Here is a 19,583-nt window from a genome sequence, read left to right as displayed (position 1 = left end):
TTTATAAGCAGACCCCAGCAGGGCAGCAGCTCCCGGGACCAGCCAGAAGCCTCTGCTGGGCAGGAAGGTGTAAGAAGCTGCCAGATGGTGGGGAACACAAACACACAACCGGGCTTTTGTGCGGGCGGCCTCGAGGCAGGCCAACAGAAACAACCATTCCTGGGCTTCAGGCGGCTTCTTCTGAAAGCAGAGGGCGAGGGCAGGTTCCCCAGTCAAAGGTGTCTCTGTGTGAGCAGGGACAGCTCAGGGGGGGGGCTCTGCCTCCCCGCGCGAAATTTGAAACGGGGAGACAGCAAAGGCCTGATTGAACCTCTTATTCCACAGACCTGGTGCTGTTTGATTAGGCCATAAGGAACCCACAAACAAAGGTGAGAGAGGGGCTGGTTTTCCCTCACCCCCCACCCGCACCACGGCTCTAACGCTGCCGATCGCAGACTGACAGAGTGGAGGGGAATGGGGCTCCACGGCTGTTTTTACAAAGAGAGACATAAGCTACAATATTTAAACACAGAATTTGAACTTTCGGCAGAATTACACGGTAATTCTGTACGAAGAATTTCTCTTTAGCTCCAAATACAGGGATATCTGCAACATACAGGCTATTTTATACTTCTTGGATTTCAAAGGTCTGCATTCTTCAAAGACTGCTTACCCTGTTTTGCATAATGATTTCACCACAGCATTTTCCTGCTCACCATCTGAGTCTTAGGATAGCAACATATTCCTTAGTAGTGTCATTTACTCAAACTCCAAATGCTGACTCTTGAAGGGAAAATAATTCATCGGATTTATAACCCCTTTTATGATGCTTTTCAGCCCGACCTGATTGTAAATCAGGGCCCTACCCTTGGGAAGCATCACGTGTTGATAATTCCCATTGAAATCGTGGGGATGTGGCCCTGCCCAGCCCCTCTGGGTGATGTGGGTTTCCTCCCAATCTGTATTTCATACAGCACCTTGCCAGAAAACCAGAAGCTTTACCGTGCAGCCTGGTGACACGGGCAGTGCTGGCTGTCACACGGTGGGGACAGGAGGTACCTCTCTGCAGAAAAGAGAGATTTCCCCCTTTCTCACCCCTCTCCCACCTCCCACCCAAACACAGGGGCTCACTCAAGCAGCTTTGTCAGACTATGAAAAAGGGTAGCAACCCACCAAAACAGTATTTTTCTTATGAGCAGGGCCTCTGTCTGTGCCACATAGAGAGCACCTTTTGTTACGTTGGAGGAAACAGCGCTGACGTGCTCACTGGGAGAGGTGGTGGGGGCAGGACGTGACTGGGAGCTCTGGGAGGACAGAGCTGCAGAACCAGGCCACCAAAACCCATAGGAAGTGAAGCCACCACATTTGATTGCAGCCACCACGTCTGACTGAAGCCATCACATCTGACTGCAGCCACCACTGCTCGTGGCTTTGGGCTTTCCCATCAACTGAGCTCACCCCGCTCTCAAAGATCCAGCCTCCTGCTTTGGCTGGGGGGGAGAGCCCTGCCGGGGTGTGAATTGTGTGAACCAGCAAAGTCTGGATGGTCTGATGGAGCTGGGGGGGTCTCACCACCCAAGGAAGGTGGAAGACTCTGCTGGGAGAGAGTGGGTCCCCTGAGGGGCGCAGGGACAGGGGAGATGAGCTCTGGCAGGAGCAGGATGTGGTGTCTGCACCCCGAGCCCAGGCTGGGACACTGCTCCCATTTCCAGCGGGTGGTGCCTGGGACACAGCCCTCTGTGAGAGACATTTCCCTGACAGGAAAAGCACATTTAACATTTGGATTGATTTTTTTTTGGGAACAGCTGCTGATGGGAGCTCCCGTCCCTCTCAAAAGCCATCAGAGCCAGAGGGGAGGAGTGAACCTGTACCTACTGTAGGGTAAGACCACGGATATTCATACAAACCTGCAAAAGGATTTACTTACTCTTTTCAAAAAGCATCGGGCAAGAAGCTCAGGGTTTTCAATGCAGTTTTCGATCTCCTTAAGGAAAATCCTGAAAGGGAGAAAGGAAAGCCAAGAGTAATGTCACATCCCACTCCCGCGGAGTGCGAGCTCCTCTGGAAACCCAGCTGAAGCCTGCCTTTTGCAGTGAGAGGATTCTGTGGGGAAGGTAACAATTCTGACACAAAGAGATATAAACTATATATATTTAGAAAGATGGGATAACCACAGCTGATTGCCCGAATCACCAACATGGTCACGTCTTCATCTGCTCCCAAGCAGCTGATACACCTGGCTCCTCTGCTCCTGGGGTTTGATTCCGACGTTTAGCCCAAATGCCTGCTTCCCCTTTTGGTTATAAGGATTTTTCAGAACCGCCAGAAAAGACAGAAAAGCTCTGTCGGATGCAGCTGCTTCATCAGCAAAGAGTGAAAATAGGAGATGTGCCCCAAAGGCTTCTGCAGTGACAGCCAATGCACGCCGTCCTTAGGGACAGAAAGACTTGGCTTGCAAAGGGAGGGGAATGGCATTCTCCAAACAACACATAAACTGGAAAGGAATCTTTCTACTCTATATCAACTACTCTGGCACAATATTTAAACTTGCAAAAAAGAGATTTTTTTAATTTATTTTGTTCAACTGATTGTTACAACTTAGGGGCAATTATTATCCAAAAGAATTCCTGAATTCTCACTGACAACAGCCAGTTTTACTTAGTCAAGGCTGGGAAATGCAGGACGTTTACAGATGTGGCCCTAGGCTTTGTGAGGATCCAACAGAGGTTAATCCTGTTCCTAACTGGCTTTCTGAAGTTCTGGACTCTAGATCTCTCTGTCCACAGTGTGGACAAGGCTTCTGGAAAGCTTTATGATTATGTGAAGGGTAAAATTCCTGAAGAAAATTGCTCTCAAATACAGCATGTGATAACAGAAATATAGGACAAATAAGATGAACACTAAGAAAACTCCCTCAGAGAGTGTTTTGCCAGAGAAGAAACATCAGGACTCAGTCCTGTGACATCTACCCATGTGCCAAGGGAGGCGGCAAAATTCTCGCCACCAGGGATGTTCAAAATGGGTAACACCAGGGGAAATCCCTGGTAAAGGCACTGAAGGCTATAATCTTTCACAAACAAAAAAAGATGAAACAGAGGATCTCAGAGCTGTTCCCACCTGTTGTGGAATTCATAGATCTCTGGGAGGTTCCCAAAAAGAATGTCCTTCTTGTTCTGGAGGGCAGCTGGGATCAGATGTACCAAACTGGGATTGTCCATTTCCGAGGCGTATCCCTGCGAAGGAGAGACAAAAATAAGGCCAGGCTGTTTGTCCCAGGGCAGCAGTCCTGGGTCTGAGGCACTGTGGAGCCCCAAAGCCATGTCCCCTTTGTTCTCCACAGAGCTGCTCCTGTGCCAGCTGCTTTGTTGCTCCCAGGAATTTCTGATGCTTCTAATTTTCCCCAAAGCTTTTATCCCAATAATTCTGCCAACATATTTTTAACCACAAACAGACAGATAACGGGATTAACAAACATGATGAAATGACGTCCCCAGGACTCAAAGGCCATTTTGGTTGTGTCAGGATGGAAACTGCTACGTTTAATAGAAACACATCTTTCTGCTGCGCTGCCAAAGGGTTAGCTGGGATTTATTTGTTGCACCATGCTGTTTTGGCTTGATTATTTGTTTCTTGTAGAAACTGGATTGTGTTTCTTCAACAAAAACTTTGGGAAAAACACTCTGAGCACAGATTTTAAACTCAGGAGTAATATTTCACTGACCAGAGCTGTCAGCTCCCACAGACGGAATCCAATGAAGAAGTGACCACATGGTTGTAAAAAGAAACTGCCCAAATCCCGGGGGGACTGAGCCCAACGCGGAGCCCCCTCCCCGGGAGCAGAGACCTCAGAGGGCACATCACAGGGTGTGCTGGTACCCTCGGAGTTTCAAAAGCTCCAGAGTTATATTTCAGTGCAAGCTGCTCTTCTCCAGGCTCAGACACTACACGGGACAATAAAGGAGAGGGGGGAGACAGCCTTCTTTTTTCTCAATCATTTTCCCAAACCACATTCACAGAAATTTCATGTCTGGCCCCGTGGAAAGCAAGGGTGCTGTTTCTGAAGCCTGTTGATGGTATTTTGAACAGGCACATTATTAACTGTTCCTCTGCCCCAGACTCAGAGAACCGTGCAACTTTTATCAGTCTGTGGGCTGGGGCCAGAAAAGGTGCTGCTTCCTTTAAGCCCCGAAAGATGCTCAAAATCCCCCTCTGGTTTCCTGTGGCCGGGGCTGAGCCCTCTCCAGGGCAGCAAAGCTCAGCCCAGGAGGGACGTGCAGCCCCAGGGTGACCCCGGGGGAAAGCACCACCAGTCCCCAGGGAAGAATCTCTTACCTCTATTATACTTTGAAGTTCTTCTACGTAAACCCGTTCTGTCTCTATCAGCTCATTGATGATGTGGCTAAAGAAAGAAGACAGGTGGAAAGTTATGAGCGTTTGCCAACAGGTCAAAAAAGCAGACATGAAAGAAAAAATGGGTTTCCTTGTATGTTCCTGTTTATGCCTCTGACTACACAAAAACCCCCTCCTGTGACATCTCCGAAGGTCATTTCTCCCTACTTCAATATTGCGCCTTGTTGATAAGCTTAAAAGTCTCAAACATCCCTTGGACTATTATTTTTTCAACTCATTTTCATCTTCATCTTGGTTGCTTCTGCTCTTTTTATATCTACAAATCTGAATAAAAAAAATTAAAAATGCCCCAGAAGGCAAACAAAAAAGGTTTCCTCTTCTAACAATAATTAACAATACTCAATAAAAGGGGATTATATTTCACAAGGCTGTGTTACATTGCTGGTTTGCTTTCCTTTATAAAATAAACAAAAATGGTGGTTAGGCTTCCTTTACTACGTTGTGAAAACAGGCAACAGGATGATGTCAGAAGTCTGAAAACATGAAAGTAAGTTAGAGCGAAATATTTATACTGTATTTTTGACTTTTCATTTCTAATATTAGTTCAATGCTTCTAGGTAACTCGGAGATATATATGCCTGACATGTGCCTTCATATATGCCTTGGAGACGCCTGATTTATTTCACAGAAATATGAATGTGACCGATTCACTTTTGGACAAATAACTAATTAGACTTTTCAATAAAATTGCATTAAATCCCTCAACTTCTTTTATGCATCAGTTGTCCCATATTGTCAAGACAAGAATTCTCTTTAATATTCTTCTGACCCGAGATGGCTCTTGCAGAGCTTTGGGCAGGTTGCCCGAGCAGGACGGACTGATGCTGGGTGCCCCTCTCCTGGTGCTCTCCTCTCAGGAGGCTGTAGCCACACGGTTACACCACGCACAACCCCACCAGCTGTGGGACCAGAGGACACAGACACAAACCTGCTCCTCTGCTGCCCCGAGCCAGAAGCCAGAAGGATCTCAAGGCTGCTTTCTAGAGGAAGATACCAACACAGGAAAGTGACTTCGATCCCTGCTCCTGGGGAGCCTGCTCTGTGCCTGGTTCCTGGCTCTTGTGTAGAACTCAGGAGTCGTGTCCCAGCCAGAGCCCTTCAGTAGCCATTTATATCATGAGCCACACTTACTTACCCTGCTGGGGGGGGATTCTGGCACCCTCTGCAATTTTTAGGATGTCCTTTTTGAGATTAATAAATCAATCTCACTTCTGATAAAGCCTCCTTTAAATGGCATGGCCAGGCATTTGGAAATAAAATACATTTCAGGCCAGTGCAAAAGCCCTGACTGAGATCTCACTCGGCTACTGAAATGGGTTCATGGATTTGCTTCAGATTTACCAGGTCTATTCCAAGGCCATCTGCTTCTGCTGGCCGGGTGGGGACCACTCACTCTGCTCTCACAGACCTTCACTGGTTCATGGAGACTGCTTGAGAAACACTGTAAATACTGAGAAAACCAGACCCTACCTTCAACTGACCCATGATGTTTCAAAAATTGTTATAAAATAAGTAGGATTTCACAGTATCTTGCCTCAATGCCTCTGCTTCTGCTGGCCGGGTGGGGACCACTCACTCTGCTCTCACAGACCTTCACTGGTTCATGGAGACTGCTTGAGAAACACTATAAATACTGAGAAAAGCAGACCCTACCTTCAACTGACTCATGATGTTTCAAAATTTGTTATAAAATAAGTAGGATTTCATGAGTATCTTGCCTCAACGTCTTTAAGTGGAGAGAGAAGTGCCGAGCGTGTTCCAGAGGCAGGGAACGAGTGAGGGCTGTTCCCGGCTGGCTCGGGCTCCATCAGTAACCCCCCCTGATCTCACCCCCAGATAGTCACGCACGGCAGAGCTGCATCTAGCAACAGGGACAAAATTACACCCCCCTTGGTGAGCAGGCGTTGCTATTGACCAAACAGCGTGCAAAGGGACTGCACCTCTCCTATGGAGACAGGCTGAGAGAGCTGGGGCTTCAGCCTGGAGAAGAGAAGGCTCCGGGGAGACCTTCAAGCCCCTTCCAATTCCCTCAAGGGGCTCCAGGAGAGATGGGGAGGGACTCTGGATCAGGGAGGGGAGCCCTAGGAGGAGGGGGAAGGGTTTGACACTGAAAGAGGGGAGATGGAGCTGAGCTGTGGGGAAGAACTTCTTTGCTGTGAGGGTGGTGAAGGTCTCAGGATGCCATGGAGCCCAGGAAATCCCTGAGACCTTCTCTGTAGGTATCCTTCTTGCCAGGAAACTTTCATCCCCCCGGAGCTCCTCCCCGAAGACACAAAGAGAGTCGCCAGATTGGAAGAGTTCCAAAGGTGGAATATCCTGGTGCCAGCAACACCTGACCCGTTATCTCTCCTGGTGTGGAAACAGTGAGGAGGAACTCTGCTCAGGAGAGCAGGGCCACCACTAACCTGGCACAGCTCTGGGTGGCAGGACCATCGCTGGTCTCGGCAGAAGGGGATGTGGTTGTGGCCGGGAGAGGTCACACATGGGCTCACTGCTGTGATGGTGTTAGATGTTCCTCCAGCAAAGGAAACTTCTTGTCACAGCAAACAACCAAAATGCACAAACTAGCTCACACTTCTGTGAATTACTGATCTGGGTTTTCTAAGGAAACATTGTGGCCTTGGTGACACTGAGACCACGTTTCCCACAGGCGGGATTTCACAGCAGTTTCCTTGGGGAAGATTGTTCCTGCTCTGGCAGCCGTGAGCCCCGTGTCCCCCCAGCGCTGCCGGGGTCTCACACGGGGCCAGGTCCCACCGGGAAGCTCCACACAACAAGGACGATAAGAAAGGAGAAGTGATAGGAAAACTATTCCTACTTTGTCAATTGGAATTGCAGCCATAAAATAGAATTAAACCCGTGAGGTTTTCCCAAAGCAACCTCAACCCATAAATCATCACCAAAACTCCATCCCCAAAACTGTTATCTTGCAGGAAAGCTGTGTGTGACCAAGGTGGGGCCAGCAAAGCAGAGCTCGTGCAAGGGTACTCCCCCCTCACCTGCCTTCCAAAAACCCACAGAGCCTGGAAAATGAACATTTAATATTTGCAACAGCTGAAACAGCAGAATAGCAGTGTGCAAGAGCAAAACGCTCCGTGGGATTTATTTCATTAATTAAAATAAAATAAACATCATTTTCATAAAAGCATCTCATTTAGATAGAGATCTACTTAAACTGAAAATACTGGCTTTTTAAATACCTGAGACTTCAAAAGCAAGAGAAAGGACTGAAGGGAACTGTGTGCAGTGCAGCAGACACATACACTTGGAATAAATACAAATATTGGATAAAGTTGGACATAAGAAAAGGGAGACTGAAAAATTTTGTTGCTGGCAAAAATGAGGACAGTGGTAAAGACCTTCCTGGCCCAGCTCTCTGGCTACTCCTAAGTCTTGTCAGAGTTCTACTTCTGAATTCAAATAAAAGATAACAAAACTGTATTTTTTTGCAGTGATATCTCCTTTATGGGTAGTAAAAGGTGAAAAATCTCACTGTCCAGTGGAAACAGACTCAGCAATAAATAGGGCACCCAGTTCTGAATTAGAAACCGCTACCAGAAACTCTGAGTGGTCTAATCTTAAAATCTCAAAAATGATCTCTGTGCTACAGAATGAAAAGAAATGACAGCACCTCAGCTGCTGCAGGGTGGAAACTTCCATTCCACCTACATAACTGCTTTTAAGAGGAATTTTGTTTCATTTCTCACAGTGCTTAGAAGTGCCTTTCCCAGCTGAAAAGTGTTCTCAGCTGAGATTAGGCAACAGCTCGAGCGAGATTTCAGCAATGAGTCAGTTGCTGCACTTTACCTCTAAAGTGGAAGAAAAGATCATTCTGTACGTAAGAACATTTGTTTGAATGGAACTTTATATTTGTTAGTTGATACAGAAAAGGTTTCTGATTTCTCTGACACGTACTCCTTTTATTTTTTCCCCAAATGAAGGAGAGCAGTGCCTTGAACGAGCACGGATTGTTCTTCCAGCACATTTCACGGCTGCAAATGAACCCCCAGGGACTGACCACGGGAGGCAGAGGGGATTTAGATAATACGCTCCATCTCACCTAAAAACGAGTGCCCCTCAGTGAAGATGCTGTCACTGCCCACCTGGGCGATCCTGCGCTGCCACAACGTCAAACGGACTCACTCGAGTTACTCTGGAAGTTCTTCAGAGCATAAGGACGGGGTCTTTGTTAGAAATACATTTCACCACCGAAGTCACCATTTATAATAATATCTTGCTGCTTCTGAAATGATCTGATCTCTCCACATCTAAAGAATTGTCCCACATTCACTGTTCCCAAAACAAATTACCTCGGGGAAATATTTTTATATATCTTAATTAGTCGCCCTACATTATAGGAACCAGAACACAGTTGTTACTGGAGAGGGAAATTAATTAAATCACCTACCGAGAGGAATAATATGACCAAAGGACTGAAAGTCAAGCAGGAGCCATTTCTCCCCCCAGGCTGTGCACCCCCCGGGGGGGATGCAGCTCCGGACACAAACCTGAGCTGGCTCCAGAGGACGTGGATGCTGCGAGGGTCCTTACTGCAGGGCCAAGAGCTGAGCAAGGAGTTTTGAGCTCCCCACACCTCTGAGCCCCCCACAACATTGTGCTTCTGGTCTTTTAACCCTGCGGCTGCACCCCCCCTCTTTGATAATGAAGATACATTTAGCCCTGCGATATCTCGGCAGTGAGTAATCAATTAGCTAGAAGCGGGTGAATAATTTCTAGATCAAATTTACGAGTGATGTAACTGCCAAGTGGCGTTATATTAGGCCGTATTTTAGTGGATTAGCTGCTGGTAGGTTGTTATCCGTGCAAGGTACCAGACACACACAGCAGTGTGCAATACCTGTGTGCGAGCGGGACGTCGCGGGCACGAGAGGCTGCTCACACACCGGGGAAATCCACGGGATCCCTCGGCGTCGTTGGGTGCTTGGGATTACGGGTGTTTACATGGAGGCCACAGAGTTAACATAATGACTCTGATATCAGTGTTCTTCCTTAGAAATACTATCTAATCAAACCTCCTGACTTCTTAGGGGCAGGCAGACCTGGATCTCTCATTAACCACACAAAGTCTGTTGAATAAAGGCCTTATAGTGAGGACAGGGAGAAAGAAACAGCTCTTGGCTCCACACGCCTTTGATCTGCCCCACTGGAGTCACTACGGGCACTGGGGTTTCCCAGCCACCAAAGGAAGCTCACTGCTTTTTAACATATAAACATACGAAATATACACATCTGTGTATAAAAATTAAACGAATGTTACAAATATGCTCCTGCTGAGATTTACCCTCTTACTTGTCTCCGGCTCATGAGGACTGGATCACACAGTCACAGACTGTACTCAAAAGACCAGCCCTCTGAAACACGGAGAAATCTCTGAAATGTCACCGTGGGACATGCCCAGGGTCCCTGGGGCCTGGAAGCCACTTCTCTCCAGAAGGCTTTTTCCTTAAACGCTGGAAATGGAGCAGGTAAAAGATCTCTAGGTATGTAATAGTTTCCGACATTTGCAAAAACTATTTAACAGCTTTTTTTTCTATGCTCAACCTGATTTTTAAGACCCAAGCTACTTTCAGTTCACATGCAGTGTATCTTTTCCATTCCTGGGTAGACATGATACAACAACATCCAAATGCCAGCGACCTCATTGACCAAGAAATCTGATAAGGGCTGACAGTGCTGCAGATTTTCCCACGCAGGGTGGTAAAGCACGATATCTGAAAAATGGCCTTTTTAATAAAGCAAAAGTTACAGTGGTAAAGCCCCAAACAAGATCAAAAAAAAAAGAAACCTCCAAAAAACCCAAAAGTAGGTTAAAGGCAGCTTGCTGGGAACTACGGATACTGAGAATTCACGCTGACTATGAGAGACCAGGCTCCAAGTAAACCCCAGACATGCCCACGGACTGTCTTCCAATAGGGTAGGATGAGGCATTGGTTTTAATTATTAAAAGGAATACTAATTGATTTTACAGGCAGCCCTGGGTTTATGTGGGAGCTGTCGCCATGGGGGCTGGAGGAGGTCATCCAAGTAAACCCCAGACATGCCCACGGACTGTCTTCCAATAGGGTAGGATGAGGCATTGGTTTTAATTATTAAAAGGAATACTAATTGATTTTACAGGCAGCCCTGGGTTTATGTGGGAGCTGTCGCCATGGGGGCTGGAGGAGGTCAGAGCACGTCCCACCAGGCCGAGCTGTGACAGAGGCTGGAGGTTTGGTGTCCTTTGGCTCTTGGTGTCCTCAACCCAGGCAGAGGGTCTGGGTGAGGAACCCTGCTGGGGAGCCAGCCCAGACAGACAGACAGACAGACAGACCCTCTGCACTGCACAGCGGTCTCACTGCCACGGCGCTCAGCTCCGGTTCAGGATGGGCCCCATAAAGGCACGACTGTCCACACTAGTTTGTCCAACCTGGCCACTAACCAGGGAGCAGCACATGGAGACGGGTTGGCAACAACTGGAAATGCAAATAAAACACCAGTGCCTTCAGACGAGGGGCTCCGGGGAAAGCTCAGCTGTGAACAGAAGGAGGTGGACACGCACGGGACCTCTGTCAGACAAGTGACACTGTGTGGGTGAGGAACCCTGCTGGGGAGCCAGCCCAGACAGACAGACAGACAGACAGACCCTCTGCACTGCACAGCGGTCTCACTGCCACGGCGCTCAGCTCCGGTTCAGGATGGGCCCCATAAAGGCACGACTGTCCACACTAGTTTGTCCAACCTGGCCACTAACCAGGGAGCAGCACATGGAGACGGGTTGGCAACAACTGGAAATGCAAATAAAACACCAGTGCCTTCAGACGAGGGGCTCCGGGGAAAGCTCAGCTGTGAACAGAAGGAGGTGGACACGCACGGGACCTCTGTCAGACAAGTGACACTGTGGAGAACAGAACCCCTGCTTTGGCCCAGAGCAGGAGAGAAGGTTCCTGCTGGATGGGAACATGTAAATGAGTTTTCAGAAGTAAATACAGTGTGTCACAAATCTCCCAAACCCAGTTATTATATTCCCGGCTAACGAGCGCTGCGTTAAAGGCAGGAAGTCAAGGCGGCGGTGACTTTCTGAAGGGTGCAGTTGGTAAATCCCTGTCCCTTGCCATCAGGGAGGGACGTGCCCTGCTGCGTCCTGCCTGTGCTCTCCTGCCAACCCCACAATTACCAGCCCCAGCCCCGGGTGGGGGCAAGGCACACACATCCTGGGGAGGCAGCATCCCCCCCTCCTTGGGCTGCTGCGAACAACAGCGTCAAGTTCAGGTTGGATATTGGGAAAAATGTTGACACTGAAAGGGTGATTGAGCCTTGGAATGGGCTGCCCAGGGAAGGGGTTGAGGCACCAGCCCTGGAGTTTTTCAAAAGACGGGTTGACATGGTGCTTAGTGATGGTTTCTATCGGAGTTGGGTTGATGTTTGGAGTAGATGATCTAAAAGGTCCCTTCCAACCCAGATGGTTCTATGATTCCGAGTGCCCAGCACTCCCTCAGAGCTAACTGCCACTCGGGAGCTGAGTGGTTTTGACTTCACTTTGAACCATATTTCCCTGGAGCGGGTGTGGAGGCAGCTTCACACCCGGGAGATGGGATTGCTCCCGGTTTGTTTCAGGGGCTCCTCAGCCTGGAGACTCTCACTGTCCTGCCCTTGGAAGAGAAAACGGCACCGTCTGAGCTGCAGGGGTACAAAATCATAGCCCTGCCCCTCCTCTCTCCCCATCCAGTGACGACAGGGCTGAACAGCATCCCCTGCTCCCTGGTGCCTGCGCTGCCAGGGATGTCCAGGTGTCCTTCAGGCAAATGCAGACAGGCTGCCAGCCCCGTACGCTGGAGCAAGGTCTGCCTACAGAGGTGATGCAGCCACAAGCAGGGAGGAAAGAAGCCCAGAAGCCTTGAGAGACCCACATGTGCTGCTTCTGAGAAGGTGCAGCCCATCCCAGGCCAGCACAAAGCTTTACTCCATACACCCGGGGACGGGCTGAGATGCAGCAAAGCCTGGACCAGCACAGCCCAGAGCTGTCAGGAGCCGATGCAGCTTGCTCCTGTGGACTTGCTGGAGTTCCCAGTGCTTTTCAAGCACCGACATTCCTGTGACATGGGGCAAGAGAGGAGACACCACTGATCCCAGTCTCCCCGTGGTGCCCAAAGCGAAGCAGCCAGCCAGGCTGTGGCTGTGGCCAGCTGCGTTCCTGCAGCCCGCCCGGAGCCAGCAGCAGCGGAGCCACCCCACAGAAAACAACCCCAGGAATGCCTGGAATTTCTGAAGAGTATGAAAATAACCTTAGTACCCAACAGCAGGCAGGTATGGGAGATAATAGCAGAAGTGGCTGCTTGTCCCTCTTTGATACTTGATTAAGTGCAAATTTTGTAATGAAGCGTGTGAACATTGAGAGTGTTTATGTCAGCTTTTCTCTGCCCCCCAGATTCTCCAGGAGCGAGGACACAAGAAGCCTCCAGACTGCTCAGCAAACCACTGCATGCTAACAATGAGATTTTTTTTTTTCTCCTGTTCATAATAATTTTCCCAGTTCCCAGAACTACTTGGATCTATGGCAGGAATATTCTCCCCTTGCCATTCTACACACCTTTCTATCAGCAGCAAGATCTCCCTCCGTGGCAGCACACATTTCACTTCAAAGCTCTCCCCAGCCCTTTGGGCTGTAATTAGACTTGTAAGTGCTGGAGCCAATCTGCCCAACAGGGAAACTGCTCTGGAAACACAGGGTTTGTGAAGGCTGAGAGACGATGGCAAACAAGAAATGGCTAGTGGCTTCTTGAAATTTCTCCCGCTGACTGCTCTTTCATTAAGTCTGGTGAAAGAAAGCAGTTCTCTGAGCCTCACAAAAAAGCCACGAACAGATTTTCTCCTTTCAAATGTAGGCTCCGAGTTCTTCCCCTCTGCCAGCTGCAAGTCCTCATGAGCCTGGAAAGACCCGCTGTTGGGGTTCTGCTGTAACACTTAGGTCTCAGCCACTCACCAAAACACCTTGTCTCAATGGTAACAGAACTCTATATTATATTATACTGTGAAATTTGTTACATCTTGCATTTACACACTGCAGGGATCTCGCTTATACCATAGAAAAGGGGAAACTCCTTCCCCCTTCTGGGGTTACTCAGTCGGGAAAAGAGCAGGTTTCAGGGAGACCTCAATACACCCTTTCAAACCCTAAAGGGGGCTTATAAGAAAGACACATTTTCCAAGGCCTGTAGTGACAACAGTTTTAAGCTGAAAGAGGGGAGGTTTAGATTGGACATAAGGAAGGAATTTTTTACGATGAGGGTAAAGGGTGGCCCAGGTTGCCCAGAGGAGCTGTGGCTGCCCCATCATTAGAAGTGTTCAGTCAGGTAGATGGGGCATTGAGCAACCTGCTCTGGTGGGAGGTGTCCCTGCCCGTGGCAGGGGAGTTGGGCTGGGTGATCTTTGGGTCCCTTCCAATCCAAACCATTCCATGATTCTATGATTTATCTCTGCCTCCTGTGGAAGCTCTGCACCTTTGGCCAATAGGTAATAAAATCAGAGATCTCAGTTCCTCTCTGGTGACTTCAAGAAGCACTTTGGACACCAAAGCTTCCAGCAGCACTCCCTGAGCTACTAGTATTTTTGCCACCAGGCCACACCTAAATTTAGCAATTCCCAGACCTAATGTCAGGGCAGCTTTGCTATTGCTGATTTAGAATAGGGCTCTGGCACAATATTCTCATTCTGAAAATAGTTTCTAATTCTTTACGCAGAAGCACTGTCCTGTGGTGCCCACACAGCCTGGGGGGTTGGTGATATACTTATCCTCACGTTCAGGGGGACGCACAGACTGACTTATGAAGCTCCTCAGCCCTTGTGAGACCAGTAACACTGAGGGTAGGCCTGATCCAGATATTAAGACACATTGAATTTAAAGGACTCCTATTTAAATGATACCCAAATCTGCAGCTGGAGCCTGTCATTTAAGGGTACAAACAGCGAACACCTTCAGGCGCAGACCCGGGTGTGAGTTTGCAGAGTGAGTGGCTGCTGGGCCAGGAGTGATGCCAGAGGCTCCCCTCATCTCCCTAATGAGTAAAGCAACCCTCGTGTGTGTGTGTGTGTGTTCAGGGGATGAGCAATGGGTCTGGACTGTGTACCTGCTCAGAGACTCTTCTGCATGGCTGCAGGAGGGCTCCGTGTGTACGTGAGAGCTTGGGCCACCCCAGATTCTTAAACTTGACTCTCTTTCATTTAAACCCAATAAGCAATGGCTCAGAGTACAAACCCCAGAGCTTTCCTGAAGTTAAGTCTATCTGGGTAGAAGCTCATGAGCTTACAGTCTCACGAGAATTTCATTCAGAAAGCAGGGATGATGCTGCTTACATGACATGCCCCATCTGAGCACAAAACCACTAATGCCTTGCAATTTTCCAGCTCACAGTTCAGAAGTAACAGACGCGAATGACCATTAGACACAAGTAACACCACGGTGACTCCTGCCACTGCACACCTCTCCCTTCAATACACGCCTCTCTGGGCCAGAAGTGACCACTGCCAGGGCCACGTTACAACCCACCCATAACACCAACACCAGGAGTAAGATCCAGGGGGTTACCCCATGAAAGGAGTTAAGCTGGGGTCAGAAAGTCCGGGAGCAGAACTCAGACTTTTGTGTTCCCGAAGGGAAACTCTAACACGAACAACCTCTCCCAGCCCCTGCAGCAAGGTGCGCTAGAAAAGACTATGGGGGAATGGGGTCCAAAGCCAATCAACCAGAAAATATTCCAAATTTACAGGAAATTCAGTTTCATACCTGACAGGGGTCAATATCAACTCTTTGGAAGAAGTTTCCTGATCAGTTTGTCCACTATGAAGGGATAAACATGCCCCTTTGCACGTCCTGCCCCCTCCCCTGCATTTGGCTGGGATTTACACCATCACGCACACTCAGGTGCCCAGCGTGAGTTCACCCAACTCAAAACTAACCTCACAAAAAGACAAAAGGGCTACAAAAGGATGTGTGGTGGCTGTGGAGAGAAAAGAGGAAGAAAAGGCAGCAACCCAAAATGACCCCAGCCCGATTGTGAAACTGTCACCAGAACAGACCTATGAATCAGATTTGTTCTTATAAAATGATGTCACCAAACATCTGACCAGATCAGCTTCCCATAGTGATGCTTGAACAGAAATTGCAAAATATCACAGCAATATAGTCAGTGTACAGAGGCTACTGAGGAGTGCAGGAGTTGGGACCCCATGAATTTGGTGAGTTTGCTACAATAACACCTCTACAGGCTTCGACAGCCCCTTGTGTGAACGAACTGGAAAGGGTCACCCTCCCTGTGACTTTATCAAAAATGCCCAACTGTTTCATCCTTACAGTCTGGGCTCAGAGTCATGTGGCTATGAAAGGCCATCAGATTTCTCATACAAGAAACATCTCATGGATACCCAGAAAGATTCGAAAGTGCCAACTAAAGGCCCTCAGTTAGAATATGATATAACAAAAGATCTAGGAAGGCCACCAGCAAGCAAAGGCAGTGAGAGTCCAGAGTTACAGCTTTGGAATGGAGGGCGCTCATTTGCCTCATCAAACACAACTGCGTTTCTGGATTTAAAAATCCCCTTTCTGGTGATTAAATGCCTCCTCTCACGGATCCTGGGCGCAGAGCCTGTGTACTGGGCTGCACTGGGCGACACCGCAGTGAGGGCACAGGGATGGGGTCTGATCCTGGGGGTGCACCCCAGTGGATGGGGTCTCTGTGATGAAGAAGGTGCAGTCGGGCCAGAGGCACCTACCAGAGCCCCTCCAAGACGCCCCATGTCCCCGGGGCTCCCCGCAGGCTCAAAGGCTCAGGAGCATTAAATGACACATCTCCAATCCCAACCTCCTTGTGAAAATACCCCTTTGGAAAGTGGCTTCTGTGTTACTTTGTCTTTTCTCGAAACAAAGGGCTTTAAGGAAATTCCTTCCCACCTGCCTCTCCCACCCCCAAGACCAGCTCAAAGCAGGATGCTGGTACCCAGAGTGGGAAACAGTAACAGCAGAGCAGCTTCACACAAACCTGCAGGAATTGCAACTCATTCTACAAAATTGTAACATCCAGGTATTTCTCCATACTCGATTGAATCTTATCGACTCATTGTTTGTGCCGAAGTAGTGCCTGGACTCTCCAGCCAAATACAGATGGCTCCACATCCCCGTCAGGGCTGAGCCCAGCATGGACAGGACACGGCCGCGATGGGATGTTAAACATTTAATTTATAACAATTAAGAGTGATGTTCTAAAAAAAAGCCTCTCTAACAACATCACTGGGTAAAAGGAAGAGGTGGAGCTTTATTCTAAATAAGTTTATATCTCAACAGAGAATCTGGCCCTAACAGGAGCTGGGTTTTAAAAAATAAAGGAAAGAGAGAGGAGATGGTAAGTCCATTTCTTTTACTACTGGAAAATAAAATCCCTGAAGTGACAGGGATAGAAACTCTCCTACTCCCATCCCATCAGAAGTAGAATGAAGTCTGCTCACTCCACTGACAGAGATGCCTCTTTTAAACCCAGGAAAACTGAGATGACCAGCGACAGGAAATCAGAGCACATAGCTGGAAGGTGGCTCCTCCTTTGAGCAGATGGCACTTTCCAGGAGGAAGGTGGACACAGCTGGACAACAAGCTCAGCCACAGCAAACCCCGTCTGTCTGCAGCTGATTAGAGGCAGCCAATTTTGCTCAGGAATTGAAACCCCTCTGACTCTGCTTTCTGTGGACCTACTTCTTAGAACCTTGCTGTTATGAGTCACGTTTCACACACACACCCCTCAAATTCTAAAGGTGTCTCCTGAGTTTGAAAATGTGAATCCTTGAAGCTGTGTTTTCTGGAAGATGCATTATCAAGACACAGAAATGTTTCCGGTTTAATTTTTAAATGTCTTTGAATATTTTACTTCGGAAGGCTCTGAGTTGAGACTTTTTCATGCTTGTGTCTGGCAAGCTGGCCTCCTACACATTTAAAATATTAAGTCAGAATTGTACGCTTATAGTCATATTCAGTCGAAGAATAAGTGAATCTTGGTTTGGTTTCTTTTTTACAGTTAGTTGTGGAAGGAAGAATCCAGCTGCTTAGTGGCTGGTTTTGGTTTTTTTTCTGGTTTACCAATTTCAACTGAAAATGAAAACAAGAAAAACTGGTCTCACTAGCCAAGAAATGGGTGCTCTAGTTTTTTACAGATCTATCATTGAGAATTTCTCATTCTGAAAGGGATGTTTTATCACCAATAAAATGCTCAAATGGGATGACACCTAGGAGGAAGAATGAAGAATAAACTTACGAAGACCCCCCACATTTATGAAGTAGGGATGGAATCAGCAATTATTGCTTTGGTAAGAAAACATGAATGATGCTTTGTTTATATGGTTATTTCTATTGTTATTTAAACACTGCTTAGATGACATGATGAATTTACAAAATGATGCAGGAACACTTCCTGCCTGGGTGAACTGCCGGCTGCAAAGCATTCTGTTTTGTCTCACTGCAGAATCAAACAGAAGAGGAGAAACCTGGGAAGGGCTCTCAAGGGTTTGGTCATCTAGAGACACGGGAGAGAGGAGAGATCAAGGGAAGAACTCCTTAGGCCTTGAAGTGCCCCCAACCAGACCCTGTTTGACCAAGCACCATGTCCTTCCTTGGGACCATCAGCTCCGGGGTTTCCCCGGGTGCCCTGGCCAGGAGTAATCCCAGCGCTGACTCTCTCTCAGAGCTGCTGTCAGATCCAGGGCTGTAAAGTGACTGTTAAACAGATGCTAATTGTCACGATGGCAGCAGTTGGATTTCTGTGGAGTCAGTGATGAGGTCAGGAATGATTCAGATCAATCACAGTTATGGGAAAGAATGAAAGCTACACAATGGGCTTGTGTTTGATATTGGTGTTAGGTGAGAAACCTCACATTTCCAATAAGCCACACAAGGCACAGGGTTACAGTGGCTTTTCAACTTAATTTGAAGGAGCACTTTTTTTAACCCAGTTTTTCTCTTTACCAAAGTTTTACAGAAGTGGATTTAAAGAAGGCACATCATAGCGCTTACCTTGGTTTGTTTTTCAAATATGTCCATCTCAATCTGCTGACCACAGAGACTGACTTGTACTCCAGTGATCAGACACTCCCCTCAAGATGATGCAAGTAAGTCACCAAGGTTTGCGGGGAAGGTAGAAGAGGAAAAAACCCCAAAATCTCACTTGTGAAATAAACAAATTTCACCATGACCTGCAAACTAATTACTGATTTAACAATAGGATGTTATTTAGCACCTCAGAGACTTACAGCACCAATGAGCTAAACTTTATTACTCACCATGACCTGCAAACTAATTACTGATTTAACAATAGGATGTTATTTAGCACCTCAGAGACTTACAGCAACAATGAGCTAAACTTTATTACAGAATCAGGGAGTCCTTTAGGTTGGAAAGGACCATTAAGATAATCAAGTCCAACCATTAACCCAGCACTGCCAAGTCCAGCACTAAGCCATGTCCCTCACACCACACCTGCCCCACCTCGAGGGCTGGGTCCAGTTCTGGGTCCCTCACAACAAAAAAGGACATTGAGGGGCTGGAGCGGGTCCAGAGAAGGGCACGAGCTGGAGAGGGGTCTGGAGACCAAGGAGAAGGGTCTGGAGAACTTCTGAGGGAGCTGGGGGTGCTCAGCCTGGAGAAAAGGAGGCTGAGGGGAGACCTTCTTGCTCTCTCCAACTCCCTGAAAGGAGGGTGTAGCCAGGGGGGGTCGGTCTCTGCTCCCAAGGAACAGGCGATGGGACAAGAGGAAATGGCCTCAAGTTGCCCCAGGGGAGGTTCAGGTTGGATATCGGGGAAACTTTCTACACAGAAAGGGTCGTCAGGCCTTGGAATGGGCTGCCCGGGGAAGGGCTTGAGGTATTTCTATAAAATGTGACTTATTTTCAAGTCACATTTTTAAGATACAACTTTGAACTTGTAAGAAACGTGACTTGTAGAGCTTTATTGCGAGACCCTGCTGTGCCCTCACCCCCGCCACCTCCTCGGGAGGGAGGAAGAGGACAAAAGCCACCCCAGGGCTGCCCCGGCCCGGGAGAGCGGGCGCGGGGGGTGGCGGGGCGGGCACCGGGGACACCGGCGGGGAGAGGAACGGGGAGAGGAACGGGGACACCGGCGGGGAGAGGAACGGGGAGCGGGGAGAGGGACCGGGAGGGGAGCG

General features: G+C 48.3%; 1 protein-coding gene across 7 annotated transcripts in view; it reads right to left on the bottom strand.

The window, feature by feature from the left end:
* MCF2L2 (MCF.2 cell line derived transforming sequence-like 2) overlaps nt 1-19,583 on the bottom strand; it is a 146,770-nt gene that overhangs the window by 33,828 nt on the left and 93,359 nt on the right. For all 7 annotated transcript variants that reach the window (XM_014939882.1, XM_014939880.1, XM_014939883.1 and 4 more), the window contains exons 16-18: nt 4,312-4,378; nt 3,097-3,212; nt 1,907-1,976 (exon numbers count right to left, since the gene is read on the bottom strand). In XM_014939882.1, the coding sequence (XP_014795368.1) occupies nt 1,907-1,976; nt 3,097-3,212; nt 4,312-4,378 (253 nt within the window). The remainder of the gene's footprint in view (nt 1-1,906; nt 1,977-3,096; nt 3,213-4,311; nt 4,379-19,583) is intronic.

The sequence above is a fragment of the Calidris pugnax genome, unplaced genomic scaffold, assembly GCF_001431845.1.
Source record: "Calidris pugnax isolate Ruff unplaced genomic scaffold, ASM143184v1 scaffold94, whole genome shotgun sequence".
Lineage (NCBI taxonomy): Eukaryota > Metazoa > Chordata > Aves > Charadriiformes > Scolopacidae > Calidris > Calidris pugnax.
The sequence above is the reverse complement of the archived record's forward strand: the minus strand, read 5'-3'. Positions and strand labels throughout refer to the sequence as shown.